Source organism: Podarcis muralis, chromosome 6 (genome assembly GCF_964188315.1).
Source record: "Podarcis muralis chromosome 6, rPodMur119.hap1.1, whole genome shotgun sequence".
Taxonomy (NCBI): domain Eukaryota; kingdom Metazoa; phylum Chordata; class Lepidosauria; order Squamata; family Lacertidae; genus Podarcis; species Podarcis muralis.
In genome coordinates, this window is record NC_135660.1 from 50544620 (window position 1) to 50559113 (window position 14494).

A 14494-nucleotide genomic window follows, 5' to 3' on the forward strand; every position below is an offset into this window, starting at 1 on the left:
AAATACTTTAAGAAATGAAGTACATATTGAAAGGCACCATATCATGGTATAGATAAAATTCAAGTGGATATTCCCCCCTCCCAAATAAGAAACATAAACCATCACATCATTAGATTTCTTCTCCAAAGAACATTATAGTCATTCAATATAGTGTTCTTAAATAAAGAATATGAGCGCTTCTAATGGAATAGATATATATTTTTGCCCACCTACTTTGACCATAAACCTAAATCTGGAAAAGAGTGACTAACAAGGAAAAGCTCTTACTTCTATCAGTGTCCAAATTGCATCTCTCTTCAGGGTTAGTAAAGGGCCCCATATATTTGAAGAAACATACATACATACATACATACATACATACATAGTTTTCTTCTCTTAAGCATACATATTCAGTTTATTTCATTATCTCTTATCTTTATGTAGCCATTCCTTCAGAAAGGGTGCAACATTGTACCTCCTACTTCTAGCAAATAAAATCCTCGTTGCAGTCAGTAAATTCTAAACCAGGCCTCTCCAACCTTTGGCCTTCCAGATGTTTTGGACTACAATTCCCATCATCCCTGACCACTGGTCCTGTTAGCTAGGGATCATGGGAGTCGTAGGCCAAAACATCTGGAGGGCTGCAGGTTGGGGATGCCTGTTCTAAACCATTTCTTTAGGTCTAGAATCTACCTGCTTTCCTTTAAAACCAATCAATAGGATGTACGTAGAGAAATGTGGTGATATTGTTAGGATTCTTGCCCCGTGCTTGCAGTCATGGGATTGTTTTATCACATGACGGTGTATGTTTTCATTCCATATAGTGCGAAGTGACGGAGACAGGATGTTTATATTACTGTGTTCCGTGATGTAGGACTATTATCCTTTGTTCTTTCTCTTTGCTGTCTGATGTGAAAGGAGAAGCTGAGTCAGAATGCTCCGAGTGTATTATATGTAAATAAAGTAGTTTAGCAAAAATGCTGCACTGCTTAGCCTGTCACATGAACTGCCAACACTCTGCAGGATCCTAAAGTGTGCTGATGCCTCTTGGTATCAGTCGCTGTGATGTTCGGACTGGAGAAAGCTTTTGAAGCTCCCGAACGAACGACCAGGAGGGAGAGAACATGCCAGTCGGGCATGTGTCTCTATTGGGTTCCTACTCGCGTGTAGGACGTTGCTGACAGTAATTAACACTGCACATAAAATTTTTCTCCTAGAGTTATTATAGGGCAGTTCCACCAAATATGCTTAAAATTAGATTTTAGTTGGCAAGTACTGTAACTTACCTTTCTGTGATTCAAATGATAGGATACTGCATTAAGGAAACTATTGCCAATTTTGTTGCTTCAGAACTCTATACTAAATACTTTATCTGAACATCACAGAGTGGTTCACAACATAAAAATACAAAACAACAACACAAAATACATAATTGGGAGCTTTTTTTAAAAAAGTCAGATGATAATATTATCCTAAGCCACATACCAATTGTATGGAGTTTGACAGCTGGTCAATGTAGATGGACACTTCATGCCTTTACTTCTACAAAAATACTGATATTGATTCACTGGAATCAGTGGATAGAAGATATGACAACTTTTGCAAAATATGAATAGATTGCTTTTAGATGCAGATTGTGCATGATATTTGGAATACATTTATAGGAACTATTGTGACTTCTTAATAATTATATATTCATTGGAATAGTAACATTACTTACCGTATTTTTCGTCCCATAGGACGCACCGGCCCATAGGACGCACCTAGTTTATTGGGGGGGGGGGAATAAAGGAAATTTCCCCCCCTTTATTCCCCCCCCAAACCAGGTCGGGGAATCCAAACCAGGTCGGGGAACAGTGGTATGGCGGCGCTCCGCCTCCCCGCTGTCCCCTGAGCTTGTGGGGCTGCCCGATGTCTGCCTGAAGCGCGGGGCGCGCTGACCCCTCTCGCTCTCCAAGCTTCAGCGAAAGCCTGTATTCGCCCCATAGGACGCACACAGATTTCCCCTTCATTTTTGGATGGGAAAAAGTGCGTCCTATAGGGCGAAAAATACGGTATATACTTATATTATATTGTATTACAGTTTTAACCATCTTTTTGTTTTTGTTCGTCCACTGAATTTTTTCCATAAAATAAAGTTTCCAAACCATCTTCAGAAGCAGCCACATATATAATTACATTGCAGCTATTACCAAAGCATAAGACAACAGAAGTAAAGCTTTCCTGGTCCAGATAGGGATGTAGCTGGGTCACCAGTCGAAGCTCATGGAAGGCATTCCACACCAGCGATGCCACCTGAGCCTCAAGTGACATCAAGGGATCCAGAAGTACCTCTAAGCTATGTACCTGCTCCTTCAGAGGAAGTGTAACCACACCAAGAGCAGGCAACCTCCCATCCATCCGGTCTAGGGAACTGCCCACAAACAATGCCTCAGTCTTATCTGGAATGAGCCTCAGTTTATTGGCTCTCATCCAGTCCATTAATGAGGCAAGATCACGGTCTGGCTCATCCACTGCCAAACCTGTAGATGTAAAGGAGGAGTAGAGCTGCATGTCATCAGCATATTGCTGACAACATACTCCAAAACTCTGGATGACCCTACTTAGTGGTTTCATGATGTTAAACAGCATAGGGGATAAAATTGAGCCCTGAGAAACCCTACATTGAAGGCTACACAATTTAAAACATTTTAAAAATACTGGTCTGCTTCTATGTATCTCACTGTGTGTATTCCGGGTGTAGACAGGAGACCGAGTTAGAGCTATGTTGAGCTGGTCCTTGGGCTGGTTAGGTGTTCTGGCTTGTTTAGCTGTGGAGACATCAGTGACTAATGTGATCAAGTAAAATACTATCTGATGTCTCAAAATGAAAATGACTGAGAGAGATACATAAGCTATCTCACTGTGGTATAAATAGCAGGGATGTGAGTTTTATCTAAAAGAAGAGGAAAGCCTGTAAGCACTTAGGATATGAGGCAATGTCAAGTCCATAGTTAAGAAATCTGAAGTGTGTAGACTAGATCCTTGTGCTTTCTTATCCGAGCTGTATTTAACACTTATAAGTACCTTTTAAAAAGAGAAAACAAGCATGTTCATAGAAGAACAAACGGGAATTATTTCTAGGCCTCTTCCTAAGAAGTGGTTAGTGTAAGTGTTTCTAATACCACTTATGTCTCTTTAGACCAGTGATGGCCAAACTTGGCCCTCCAGCTGTTTTGGGACTACAACTCCCATCATTCCTAGCTCACAGGACCAGTGGTCAGGGATGATGGGAACTGTAGTCCCAAAACAGCTGGAGGGACATGTTTGGCCATCACTGCTTTGGACTATGAACCTGACAGCAGGGACTGTCTAGTTTTTGTATACTGCTAGCCTTTTTTTGACTAGAGGTTTAGCTATAAATTCAATTAATTTATTACATGAGGCTGCTTTATAGATGGTGAAGGAGACAAATTTGGAAGTTGTTGAGACAGTCACTGCCTCTCAAACTATCCACCTGTTTCTAGTAGACTGAGAATCCACAGACTTTGAAGCCTTGCAGCATAAAATGTAAATAATCTATGAATACTTTTTTAAAGTCATTCTGTAAAGTTGCCAAATCAGGTTTCACATTTTAATGAAAAAAGTCTTTACATCTTTTGCTGAGTAAATTAATATTCAAGGTGCTACTTCACAGTATGAGAGACAACACAACAACACATTTCTAGGCTAGCTTTTAGCTATAATTCCACATAGCTCAACAATATTGATGGGAAAGGCAACAAACACAGAGACTTCTTAAGAAGATTCTTTTGTAGCTCTTTTCTCTATGTAGTTCATTTTACCCATAATCTTTTTTCCTGCTGCTATACCTAAGAAGAATTCACTAGCAAAAAGACACATAAACCTTATAAATTTAGCTATATTGCATGTTGCCAAAGTGAAATAATGCAAAATGGAAAACAGTACAATGCTTCATATGCATATAGGCTTATTCATCTTGGTCATATGAAAATATTTGTCTCTACTCTAGAGATCCAAACTAGGCAAACTCCATTTGGCTTGATTCAGACTTAGCTTGATAATTATGAGCTTTTTTGGAATGTGTTCAGAAAACAAATGCTCTCTTTTCTGAGTGTTATCTTCCAACTTGCATTGTTGCTGTATGCGTACTCATGATACTAAGTGTTCCCACTGGTGTATTGATAAAAATTGAAGTGTAGGAGCTCATGATGACAGCTGCAATAGCCATCTCCCAAGGAAAATCCTTATCCATGTTGCAAGGAGAGTCCAAATATGCAGTCAGCTGTATTGATCTATTATTACACCCACCCACCATCACGCTCACTTTATTAGGATCTCATGACTGTAACTGGATTGATAGTTATCTTGGAATAAGTAGTGTTTACTTCTGACAGCATCACTGCAGATTATAAAACTCCCTGAGCTTCTATTAAAAGATTATCAGCGCGCTGATATGCACATTTTAGCTTTTGATTAGAAATGCAAACAATATGCAAAGATATGCTAAATGCTAGTGTGAAGAAGGAACCCTATCAAAGAAAAGGAAAACATAACCAGCCTCTTTGCACCTGGAAGGTAGCACACCTCCCAGGACATTCTGTTACCTCTGCACACTTTTGCCTCTGCCCCTTCAGTAGGGAGTCACCTGCTGCCACCACACTTCTCTTCCTCTTCTGGGGAGTGGCAGGAATTGTTCTGTACACTGTACCTTCAACAGCCACCTCAGTGTATTCTGAGGTCTGCAGCTGCTGTCCTTGTTCCTCTTGCCCAGAATCGGTGTCCGAGGTGAGGGCATATAATCGATTTTGCAGCTGTTGCGACACAGTATTAGTTGGATTGTGAAGTGTTTTGAATTGCTCTTTTTATATTGCTGTATAGGTTTTGTATGTTATTGCTAGATGACTTCGAGCTTTCTTTTGGAGGAAAATGTGGGGATGCAAATATTAACACTGAAATGGAACCATTGTTTTCTTTAAATGCAACTCTTGTTCCAGTAAAGCTGGGAAGGCCAAGGAAATAATAGGGCCACCAAAAACACTGCTTCTGGAAATCAGTACAAAATTGTGAATATACTTACATTTGCTTTAAAATAGTGCAGAGAATGACCAGTTATTTACTTTTATATAACAGGACAATTTGGTCAATGTTTAAGTTCATATAATATATAGAAAAAGAATCTAAGATACATTGGTACCTCGGGTTAAGAACTTAATTCGTTCCGGAAGTCTGTTCTTAACCTGAAACTGTTCTTAACCTGAAGCACCACATTAGCTAATGGGGCCTCCTGCTGCCACTGCGCCGCCAGAGCACGATTTCTGTTCTCATCCTGAAGCAATGTTCTTAACCTGAGGTACTATTTCTGGGTTAGTGGAGTCTGTAACCTGAAGCGTATGTAACCCAAGGTACCACTGTATATCACTGTAAGTACTCACCTGTACAAAGCCCATATAAGCCTATGCATGTTTACAAAGAAACAAGTCACAATTCAATTCTACAATTTTGTGATTCCTCTTCTGTTATTGCAGCCTAACGGAGAATCCTCTGCATTCTAGCTATTTATTCTAAACAGTACTAATGCCAATAAGTTTTGTCCATCTTTCATATGTAGAGAACACTCTTCTTACACATAGTACCTGGTGAAGACAGTACCTGGTAAAGGTAGATGTTGAGGAGGGCACATGCTGCTTTAATTGCTAAATATATTTGACAGTTAATATGAATCAGTTTCATAATTATTTTAAATTAATTACTTGATGAAAGAACTCTATAGTGTGAGAGTAACATTGTATTTGATTTCTTTCCCTTTTTCTTTTGCTATATTATTTTTCTTTCCAAGGGTCAAATTCTTGGCTTGTTCCTGAAACAAAAGGTGCAATTGTACAAGGTGGATATGGCCATACCAGTGTCTATGATGAGACAACAAAGTCAGTTTATGTTCATGGTGGATACAAAGCTTTGCCTGGTAATAAATATGGATTGGTTGACGATCTTTACAGATACGAAGTAAACAGCAGGACGTGGTATGATTCTTTTTTTCAAGTTGAAAATGAATGTAACATTGTTTGATTTTTAATGTTATGAAATAGCAAAGGATAATTCCTGTTATAACCAAATTGAGAAAGGGACACCATGCCCCTCAGGGCTCTTACGTGGCTTTTGGGCAAGGTGTTGATTCCTCTGCTCATATGTTGCTCACCCAGTGCTTTTTCTTCTTCCGGGGTTACTCAAGGGTACGCAGTACTACTACCTCTTTATTGTTATTGTTTAAAATTGTGGCACTTATTGTAAGAATTTCCCTTACTGGCACCTATTTTTCTAGAAAAAAAGCCCTGTGCTCACCCCCTAGGAACTGAGAGCTTCTCAGTCTCCCAATGTAGAAAACAGCTTTTTCAGAGCACCAGAGGTTAATCCTCTGTTCACTTCTATCTCCAGAGTGAATTCGCTAGCCAAGATTTATGCCTGGCTATTATTAATCACCACATAATTATCTCTGTTGGCAGCCTGCAAACAAAAGAGGTTCAGTCTGCCATGTTCCTCCTCTGGAAATGGACTAAATGAAACCATTGTAATTTTTTTCTTAAATCCATATATACGTCCTCACATATATGTTCTCTCCTCCACCTGTGCAATAGGACAATTCTGAAAGAGAGTGGTTTTGCAAGATATCTCCATTCAGCTGTCTTGATCAGTGGAGCTATGTTAATTTTTGGTGGAAACACCCATAATGATACTTCATTAAGTAATGGAGCAAAGTGCTTTTCTGCTGATTTCCTCGCCTATGACATAGGTAAGTGTTATATGTAAGAGTCAGTGTTTGAAATGTAAGAATTCTAGGCTTAATGTGTAAAGCATTGATTTTACATTATCTCGTTTTAAAAATGTGTTTTGCTATGTTAAAATTAGTTTTAATACATTTTTTCTACAATAGGACAGGCCACATTTTTATCACAACAGCATTGAGATAGATACAAATATGGAATGTTTGTGGAAGCAAAACCAATTTGTTGTTGCTTCAGGCTTGTAACAACAGGAATTCAAGTCTCTCCTTTATTCAGTTACATAAATAGGATGCAACTGTTTACAACTGTTTAGTAGTGTCTCCTATTTGAACTATTGCTATTGTGCTGTTAAAGTGGAAATAACATCATCCACAAAAACCTGTGGATAACACCAAAAATTCAATACATAATAAAGTCCACACCTTCTCCAAATTCTGTTATTTCCACTTTGGGTTCCAGCCCTGGCAGGTCTTTTCCTTAAATATATCCCTTCTTTACCACTTACCAGTTCCATAAATAAAAGTCTTTCTGTCAGCATTGAACAGTGGGTGTGTCTTTCTTGCATGCTGCATCATTCTAATGTGTCTGAAGTTGATTAGCCAAAGAGTTTTCTGTGTAATTGGTTCTCCCAGAAATAGTTCCTGAAGTCTGAATGAAATACTCTTAACTACTGTTATACCCAGATGTAACTGACTGCATGTTAGAATGCATGTCAGAGGTATGGTCTGACTTATAACTCATACCACCTTGCTGAAGCTAAGCAGGTCTAGTTCTGGTGACTGCCTAGAAATCACATGAATGCCACTTGGGGTTCTATGACAGAAGACATGTGGAATATACCGTATTTTTCGCCCTATAGGACGCACTTTTTCCCCTCCAAAAATGAAGGGGAAATCTGGGTGCGTCCTATGGGGCGAATGCAGGCTTTCGCTGAAGCTTGGAGAGCGAGAGGGGTCGGTGCGCACCGACCCCTCTCACTCTCCAGGCTTCAGGAAGACATCCGCAGCCTAGGCAGCCCTGCGGGAGGTCCCGCAGGGATGTCTAGGCTGCGGATAGCAGCCTGCTTCCCGGAGCGTCGGGCGCCCTGAAAGCAGAGCGCCCGGCGCTTCGGGAACACATCCGCAGCCTAGGCAGCCCTGCGGGAGGTCCCGCAGGGCTGTCTAGGCTGCGGATAGCAGCCTGCTTCCTGGAGCGTCGGGCGCCCTGAAAGCAGAGCGCCCGGCGCTTCGGGAACACATCCGCAGCCTAGGCAGCCCTGCGGGAGGTCCCGCAGGGCTGTCTAGGCTGCGGATAGCAGCCTGCCACCCGGCGGGCGGGGTGCCCTGAAGCAGAGCGCCCCTCGCGCCGGGCATACTTCCGCAGCGTGGGGAGCCCTGCAGGAGTTCCCTGCAGGGCTCCCCACGCTGCGGATAGCAAGGGAAAACATATTTCCCCCCCTTTATTTCCCCCCCAAAAAACTAGGTGCGTCCTATGGGACGGAGCGTCCTATGGGACGAAAAATACGGTAAATGTATGAAAATAAATAAATAAAAATTTAATATCATAATGATGTTGAAAATATATAGATTAATTATACGAAAGCTTTAGAGCTTTCTCAGTAATATAGTAATTCTCACTAATATAGTGCTTTACATGCTATGTAGTTTTTTCTTGGACACAAAGAAAGATGTCATAATACGTGGCAATCTTAAAGACAAATAGCTAAAAGTAGATTTTTGAGGCTCTCCCCCATTGAGGTGGATAGCAGGAATACGGGAATGTAACCACATGGATGAGATTAGTAACAAATGGGAGGAAAGGGAGGTTTCTGAAACGATATAGGCTATAGAAAATACCAGCTGAGAAGTTGAAAGGAGTAGGAACAATATAGCAAATGTGTGCTCCAATCTAGAGAGATCCATCTATATAAGCAAGCTTCTGTGTTTCTGTAACAGCTGGATCAGGGGCAACAGGTGCAAATTGGATATGCACCTCAAAATTCATGCTGGAATGAGCATCTGAGTGTGAATGCCATCTTATCAGATATGCATTGCTTTCAGTGAGATATACATTGCTATCAATATTCTGGGAAAAATTATTGTGCCTAAACACATCTTTAAGTGCTGCTAGACCTATATCAGATCACTAGTCTCCACAAGCACTTCTTGTTGTCTTCAGAATGCATGTTGTAGAGTGGAAAGGGTGGATAGAGTCAAAGGGTCAAAGAAGTGGATAGAGAGAAATCCCCCCCCCCAATAATACTGGAAGTTGGGGTCTTCCAATAACGTGAATGCTGGAAGATTCACGGTAGACTAAATAATGTAATTCATCACACAGAGCACATAGTTAAAGTGTTGAATTTACTCCCACAAGATGTAGTGATGGCTACCAACTTGGATGGCTTTAAATTTATGATGCTAGTAGCCACAATGTTTATATGCTGCCTCCACTGTTGGGAGAGCACTGTTAGCTTCAGGTTCTGCTTGCAAGCTTCCCATAGGCATCTGGACTAGATGGACCTATGGCCTAATCCTGCAGTGCTCTTTGTATGTTCTTACAAAGAGCACTGCAGGATCTGGAAAATCTCCACATTTGGCATTCTCACAATCCTATTGAATTTTCTTAGCAAAAGTTATTGTTTATATTGGGGAGTAGGAAAATGTGCCTACTGTTAGTGACCCAGTCTTTTCTAATAGTTCTTTGATATTTGAAATCAGCATATACCCAGATGTTTTTGAAAACACATAAAGTGGGTCCTGATATGAAGTTTCAGATTATATTATTAAACTTATTAGTACTTTTTAGCCACAGGCAACTCACAGTGACTTACAAAAATATATATAATAGTTTATTACATTTTTCACAGCCTCGTGGATTGTTAGCAGGACTTTATTAGACTGAGCTGAAGAAATATGACAGGAAGAAAGCCTTTCCTTAAATTGCTGTTTGTTTAAAAGTTTCCTGCTATGTACTTCAGTGTTGGTTTGTAGACTTGGTTTCCCCCCCTTTCTTTTTCATTCTTTTATTTATTTATTTAAGATTTTGTTGATTTACAAAAGTGTGTGCAATGTCTCTCTCGTATTCCCTCCCCCCAGTACATTTTTACAAATCAGTTTCATTTGTTGAGACATTAGGAAGAAAAGGTGGAAAGAGGTGGAGGGGGGGAAAGATGGGTGTTTCTATTTTACTTACTATCTGTAGAGTTTGGTGTCAGCGTTGCTTGTGCAGGTTCTTTGCTGTTCACTTGTGTTCCTTTGGTGGTGAGAGAGGTTGGGGTTGGCCTAGGGCTTGGTTTCTGAAGTGAAAAGAACACCAATGTAGACCAGTTCCCCTGAGCCAATTTTGCTTAAGCACACATCTTTACTCATGACATCCTATTTTGTTTCTTTCAACTGCATTCATTATCGATATTTCAAATATGTTTGAATTTGATTACAACTTTAATACAGAGAGTTCTGTATTAATTTATTATGGGAAGAAGTATTGAATTGTTTAAAGGCTGTGTTTTTTATTTGTAGCACTGAATTAAAATGTGTAGGCCCCATGAGTCACTTCAATTGATTACCTCTAATGGTTATATTTTCTTGTCACATAATATAGAAATGGAAATCAACTATGTGTGTACTGGGACAGTCATGAATGTAATGCTAGACACTTTGCATAATTTATCTTTATTTTTTTTTACATAAAAATTAACAATCTGCTTTATTTCGAAGACTGTAATGTTACATTATTTCTGCTCCTAGATAATTAAAGCACTTAACATATATTATATATAATTTTTACCAGTCTCATTTTCCATGCATTATTAATCTGATAGAATACAAATGGAACAGATATAATTTCTTTCTTATTTTAAAATTCATGTAAAGATTAATTAGATGCAAGTTTAATCTTCCACGCCATTCCCTTGGCCAGATTAAAAACATACTCCTATGTTTGTGAGTGAAAATTCTCACTTCTAAAAATAGCAATATGTGTACATCAGAGATAAGCAGTTTCACCCAAGTCCATTATGTTTGATTAAAAACAACCGTATTAATTTAGATGATACCCAAATTGCATTTTTAAAGCTGATAATTGCCCTGTAGTCTCCTTTCCTTTGCCCAGGGCATCACAGGCTAGTATAGATTTTAAACATAGGAAGTTGCCTTTATGAAAGAGCCTGGCCATTGGTCCACTTAGCTTAGCATTGTCTACACTGTCTGGCAGCAGCTCTCTGGGAAAGAAGCCTTTCCCAGGCCTGCCTGGAGAAGCCAGAGGTTGTACCTGGGACAGTCAACTGAGTCTTATGGGGGGGTGGGAGGTCACTCTAGAATCCTAAATGGAGTCTAGATCAACCTAGTGTAGAATTCAGCACCAGTACATGAATATAAGACTCAACAGTGGTTGGAAACTATTGATCACATACAGTGGTGCCTCGCAAGACGAAAAGAATCCGTTCCGCGATTCTCTTAGTCTAGCGTTTTTTTCGTCTTGCGAAACAACCCTATTAGCGGCTAAGCGGATTAGCGCTATTAGCGGCTTAGCGGCTATTAAAGGCTTAGCGGCTTAGCGGCTAAAAGGCTATTAGCGGCTTAGCGGCTTAGAAAAAGGGGGGGGGAGCGGGAAAAAATTTGCAAGACTAGCAAGACGTTTCATCTTGCAAAGCAAGCCCATAGGGAAAATCGTCTTGCGAAGCAACTCAGAAACGGAAAACCCTTTCGTCTAGCGGGTTTTCCGTCTTGCGAGGCATTCGTCTTGCAGGGCACCACTGTACTTCTCTGCTTAAATGTTAGTTTCTACTTCAAATTCATGAGAATTGTAGTTTAAATACACTAATTTAATGTATCTACTGCTTTATTCTTCAGAGATACTCACTGTTACAGAGGGGCTGCTTGGCACCATCCTGCCCCTGCCTGGTCTGGATGTTTCTTGACCACATCAATGTAATTGTTTGCCTGTTTGCCTGCTTGCTTTGTGTGCTTGCAGGTTAGAGTGAGGTTTTTGCTGATTGCTGAGGATTGTTATCTGATTACTAAGTGCAGCTAATATGTGTGTGGGCCAAAACCTTTACTGAACGATAAAGCAGACCTAGCTGTGTACAGTGAGGTCAATGCCAAAGAGGCAATGCCAAAGAGATTTTCTTCTTTGGATCCTCACTTCAGGGATTCACAGGAGCATCCCCACAGGCATTCAAGACCAGGTCTTGTAGGACAAGCAGGGCTGTTGTCCCTGACCCAGCGTGAGAAGCTACATAGCCAGAGGCAGCAGGTGTCTGATTCTGGTACAGTTTCCTTGAGCAGGAGACAGGCAGACAAGTTTAGTTAATCTAATTACAGTCTTCTGCTTGGTACTGTAGGATGTGCTTGTTATTATTAGTCCTTAGCTTATCATCTTTGGCCCTAACACCTGTCCTGTACAAAGTGTTATTGGATGATGGTGCTAAGATGTGTCTGGGTCTCTATGCGTCAGAGAGTTACAGTGATACCTCAGTTTCAGTGGTTGTGGGCAGGGAGAGATATAGTTTGAGTGGAGGGCTGATTACCATTTTGGGTGGAGGCCTAGATGTTTTGTCTTTGTTCCCCTTCTCAGCCCCTACACTCATTCAGCAGTTCATGGTATCCTTCCATTGAGTCAGGTGGTGCTATTACTTAATGCCAGGTTGGCCCAGATCAAGACCATGCTCATCCATGATTTGATTGTGGATGAAAGGGCTGACTTGGACTTGGATGGATGAGCTGGGCAGCCCTGATCTAACTCAGCTGTGCCACCTGGGTACTTGGTGTAGTGTGAGATCAGACTGAAAGGTTGAGGAGGTAGCTTCCCTGATTGAGCTGGTTGAAACAGTTTTCAGTGTGGTGTTGGATGACCCAAGGGTGATAATACACACACAGACTTCTATTGGGCTAGCTTGAGACTTAATGGCTTCAGTGGCAACCATGAGGCTCCCTCAAAGAGTCTTCTCTCCAGCATATCAAGCAGGGCATGCCCTTGATGTAGTCTTTCCCCCAAATAATAAGAAAGATGGACTGAAGGTAGAGAGCATGCATTGCTCTCCCTTGTTACGACTGGACCATTGTTTGGTGAAGTTTGGGTTGCGAAAGTTGAACGTTTCCTTGGGAGCAAGCTGCATGAAGACTAGACAAATGGTGCAAATCTCACTACAAAACCTATCAATCATAGGTCAGTGCTCATAATTCTGCCTACCTGGCAGTGTGGGCAACAAAGAGGGCTTACTCCACAGCCTGTATTGCATTCTTGCAATGACAGGGAAAGGACCCCTGGAACCTTTGAAGACATGCTGTGACTGACTGGCATCACATTTTGATGACAAAGTTGCTCAACATCAGAGTGACCTTGACTTAGCCTGGGGCCCACACACCGAAGGAACTGTCCCTTTCCATGTGTTCACAGTGTATGACTTAAGGAAATCTGTGACACAGAACATGGCCTTTACCACATTTGGTTGCATTTGTGAAATGACCTGCCCAATGAGGTTCAGAGCTATTCTGCTTCTATGACTTTCTCCTCTAGTAAGCCTTTGGCTGGTGAGTAAACAGTGTTGCTTCTATGGATGATTTTTTTTTTTTTTTTTTTTTGGCAATGCTTATTTTCTGAAAGTTGCTTTGACATTTGGAGAGATATGGTAATAATGTTTTAAAATAAACCCAAGCTGCCAACATGTTGCTTTATGACTCTAAATACTAGAAACTTACCGTACATACTCGAGTATAAGCAGACATTTTCAGCACATTTTTTATGCTGAAAACCCCCATGGCTTTTCCACCCCCACGGGTTGAAGCAGCGAAGGGACAAGTGGCCCGAAAGGGAGCCCTTTCTTGCCGCTGTTCCCACCACTGCCGCCTGCCTCTCCCAACCAGGCTCCTATGCCTGCTCTTGTGAGCGGCTGAGGCAGAGGGACGAGCGGCCCAAAAGGAGCCCTTTCGGGCTGCTCCTGCCTCCTCCTCCGCCTTTGCCACTGTTGGTGGCGGCGGCGAAGGAACGAGCAGCCCAAAAGCAGCCCTTTTGGGCTGCTTGTTCTTCCTCAGCCACTGCCGCCACCACCAGGTTTGTGGTGTGGTGAACCGGTTTATACTTGAGTCAGTAAGTTTTCCCAGTTTTTTGTGCTAAAATTAGTGCCTCGGCTTATATTCGGGTCGGCTTATACTTGAATATATACGATATTTAATAAAGCAAAATATGAAATTCTAAAAGCTTTTCTCAGAAACCTGGACCCCCTCCAAAATATTTCTCTGTTACACTCTCATGATGGAACTCAGGGTGGCATACATAAGGGTTTCCAGGTAGACTATATCCCGGTAGATGCCAAAGAATTTGATGCTTGCTCATAAGAGCATGATAAAGTGGCAAGGTGTTGAGGGTTTTGTGTATGTATAAACCATGGGTTTATAAACTTACATTAGGTTTACTGAAATGAATCTAATATAGTTTTTACTATATGGAAGGAAGTTTCTGTACTGAAACTGGTGTTTTGTGAATTACTTTATTTTTGTTTGTATTTAACTGTTTCCTTTCTTGGTATTAAAATAGATTTTTCACAGCTGAAATACTGTTGAGGTGCTCCATATGTTTTTAAAGCAACAATTAATATCAATATTGCCACAAACCCTTACTCATAGTACCATGTTGATAAGAAAAAATGGAGTGGGGGACGACCTACCTTTGAACAAAAAGATTGTAATTGAGTGAATTGTTGACCTGTTTTCTCCCAAAATGTAAAGTAGCAGTTGCAATTAATTACATTTTATGTA

At 40.9% G+C, this 14494-nt stretch overlaps 1 protein-coding gene across 4 annotated transcripts in view; it reads left to right on the forward strand.

Annotated features, from left to right (window-relative positions):
- Positions 1-14494, forward strand: part of ATRNL1 (attractin like 1) — a 501150-nt gene that overhangs the window by 81280 nt on the left and 405376 nt on the right. For all 4 annotated transcript variants that reach the window (XM_028730152.2, XM_028730150.2, XM_028730148.2 and 1 more), the window contains 2 exons: positions 5819-6002; positions 6615-6769. In XM_028730152.2, coding sequence (XP_028585985.2) covers positions 5819-6002; positions 6615-6769 — 339 coding nt within the window. The remainder of the gene's footprint in view (positions 1-5818; positions 6003-6614; positions 6770-14494) is intronic.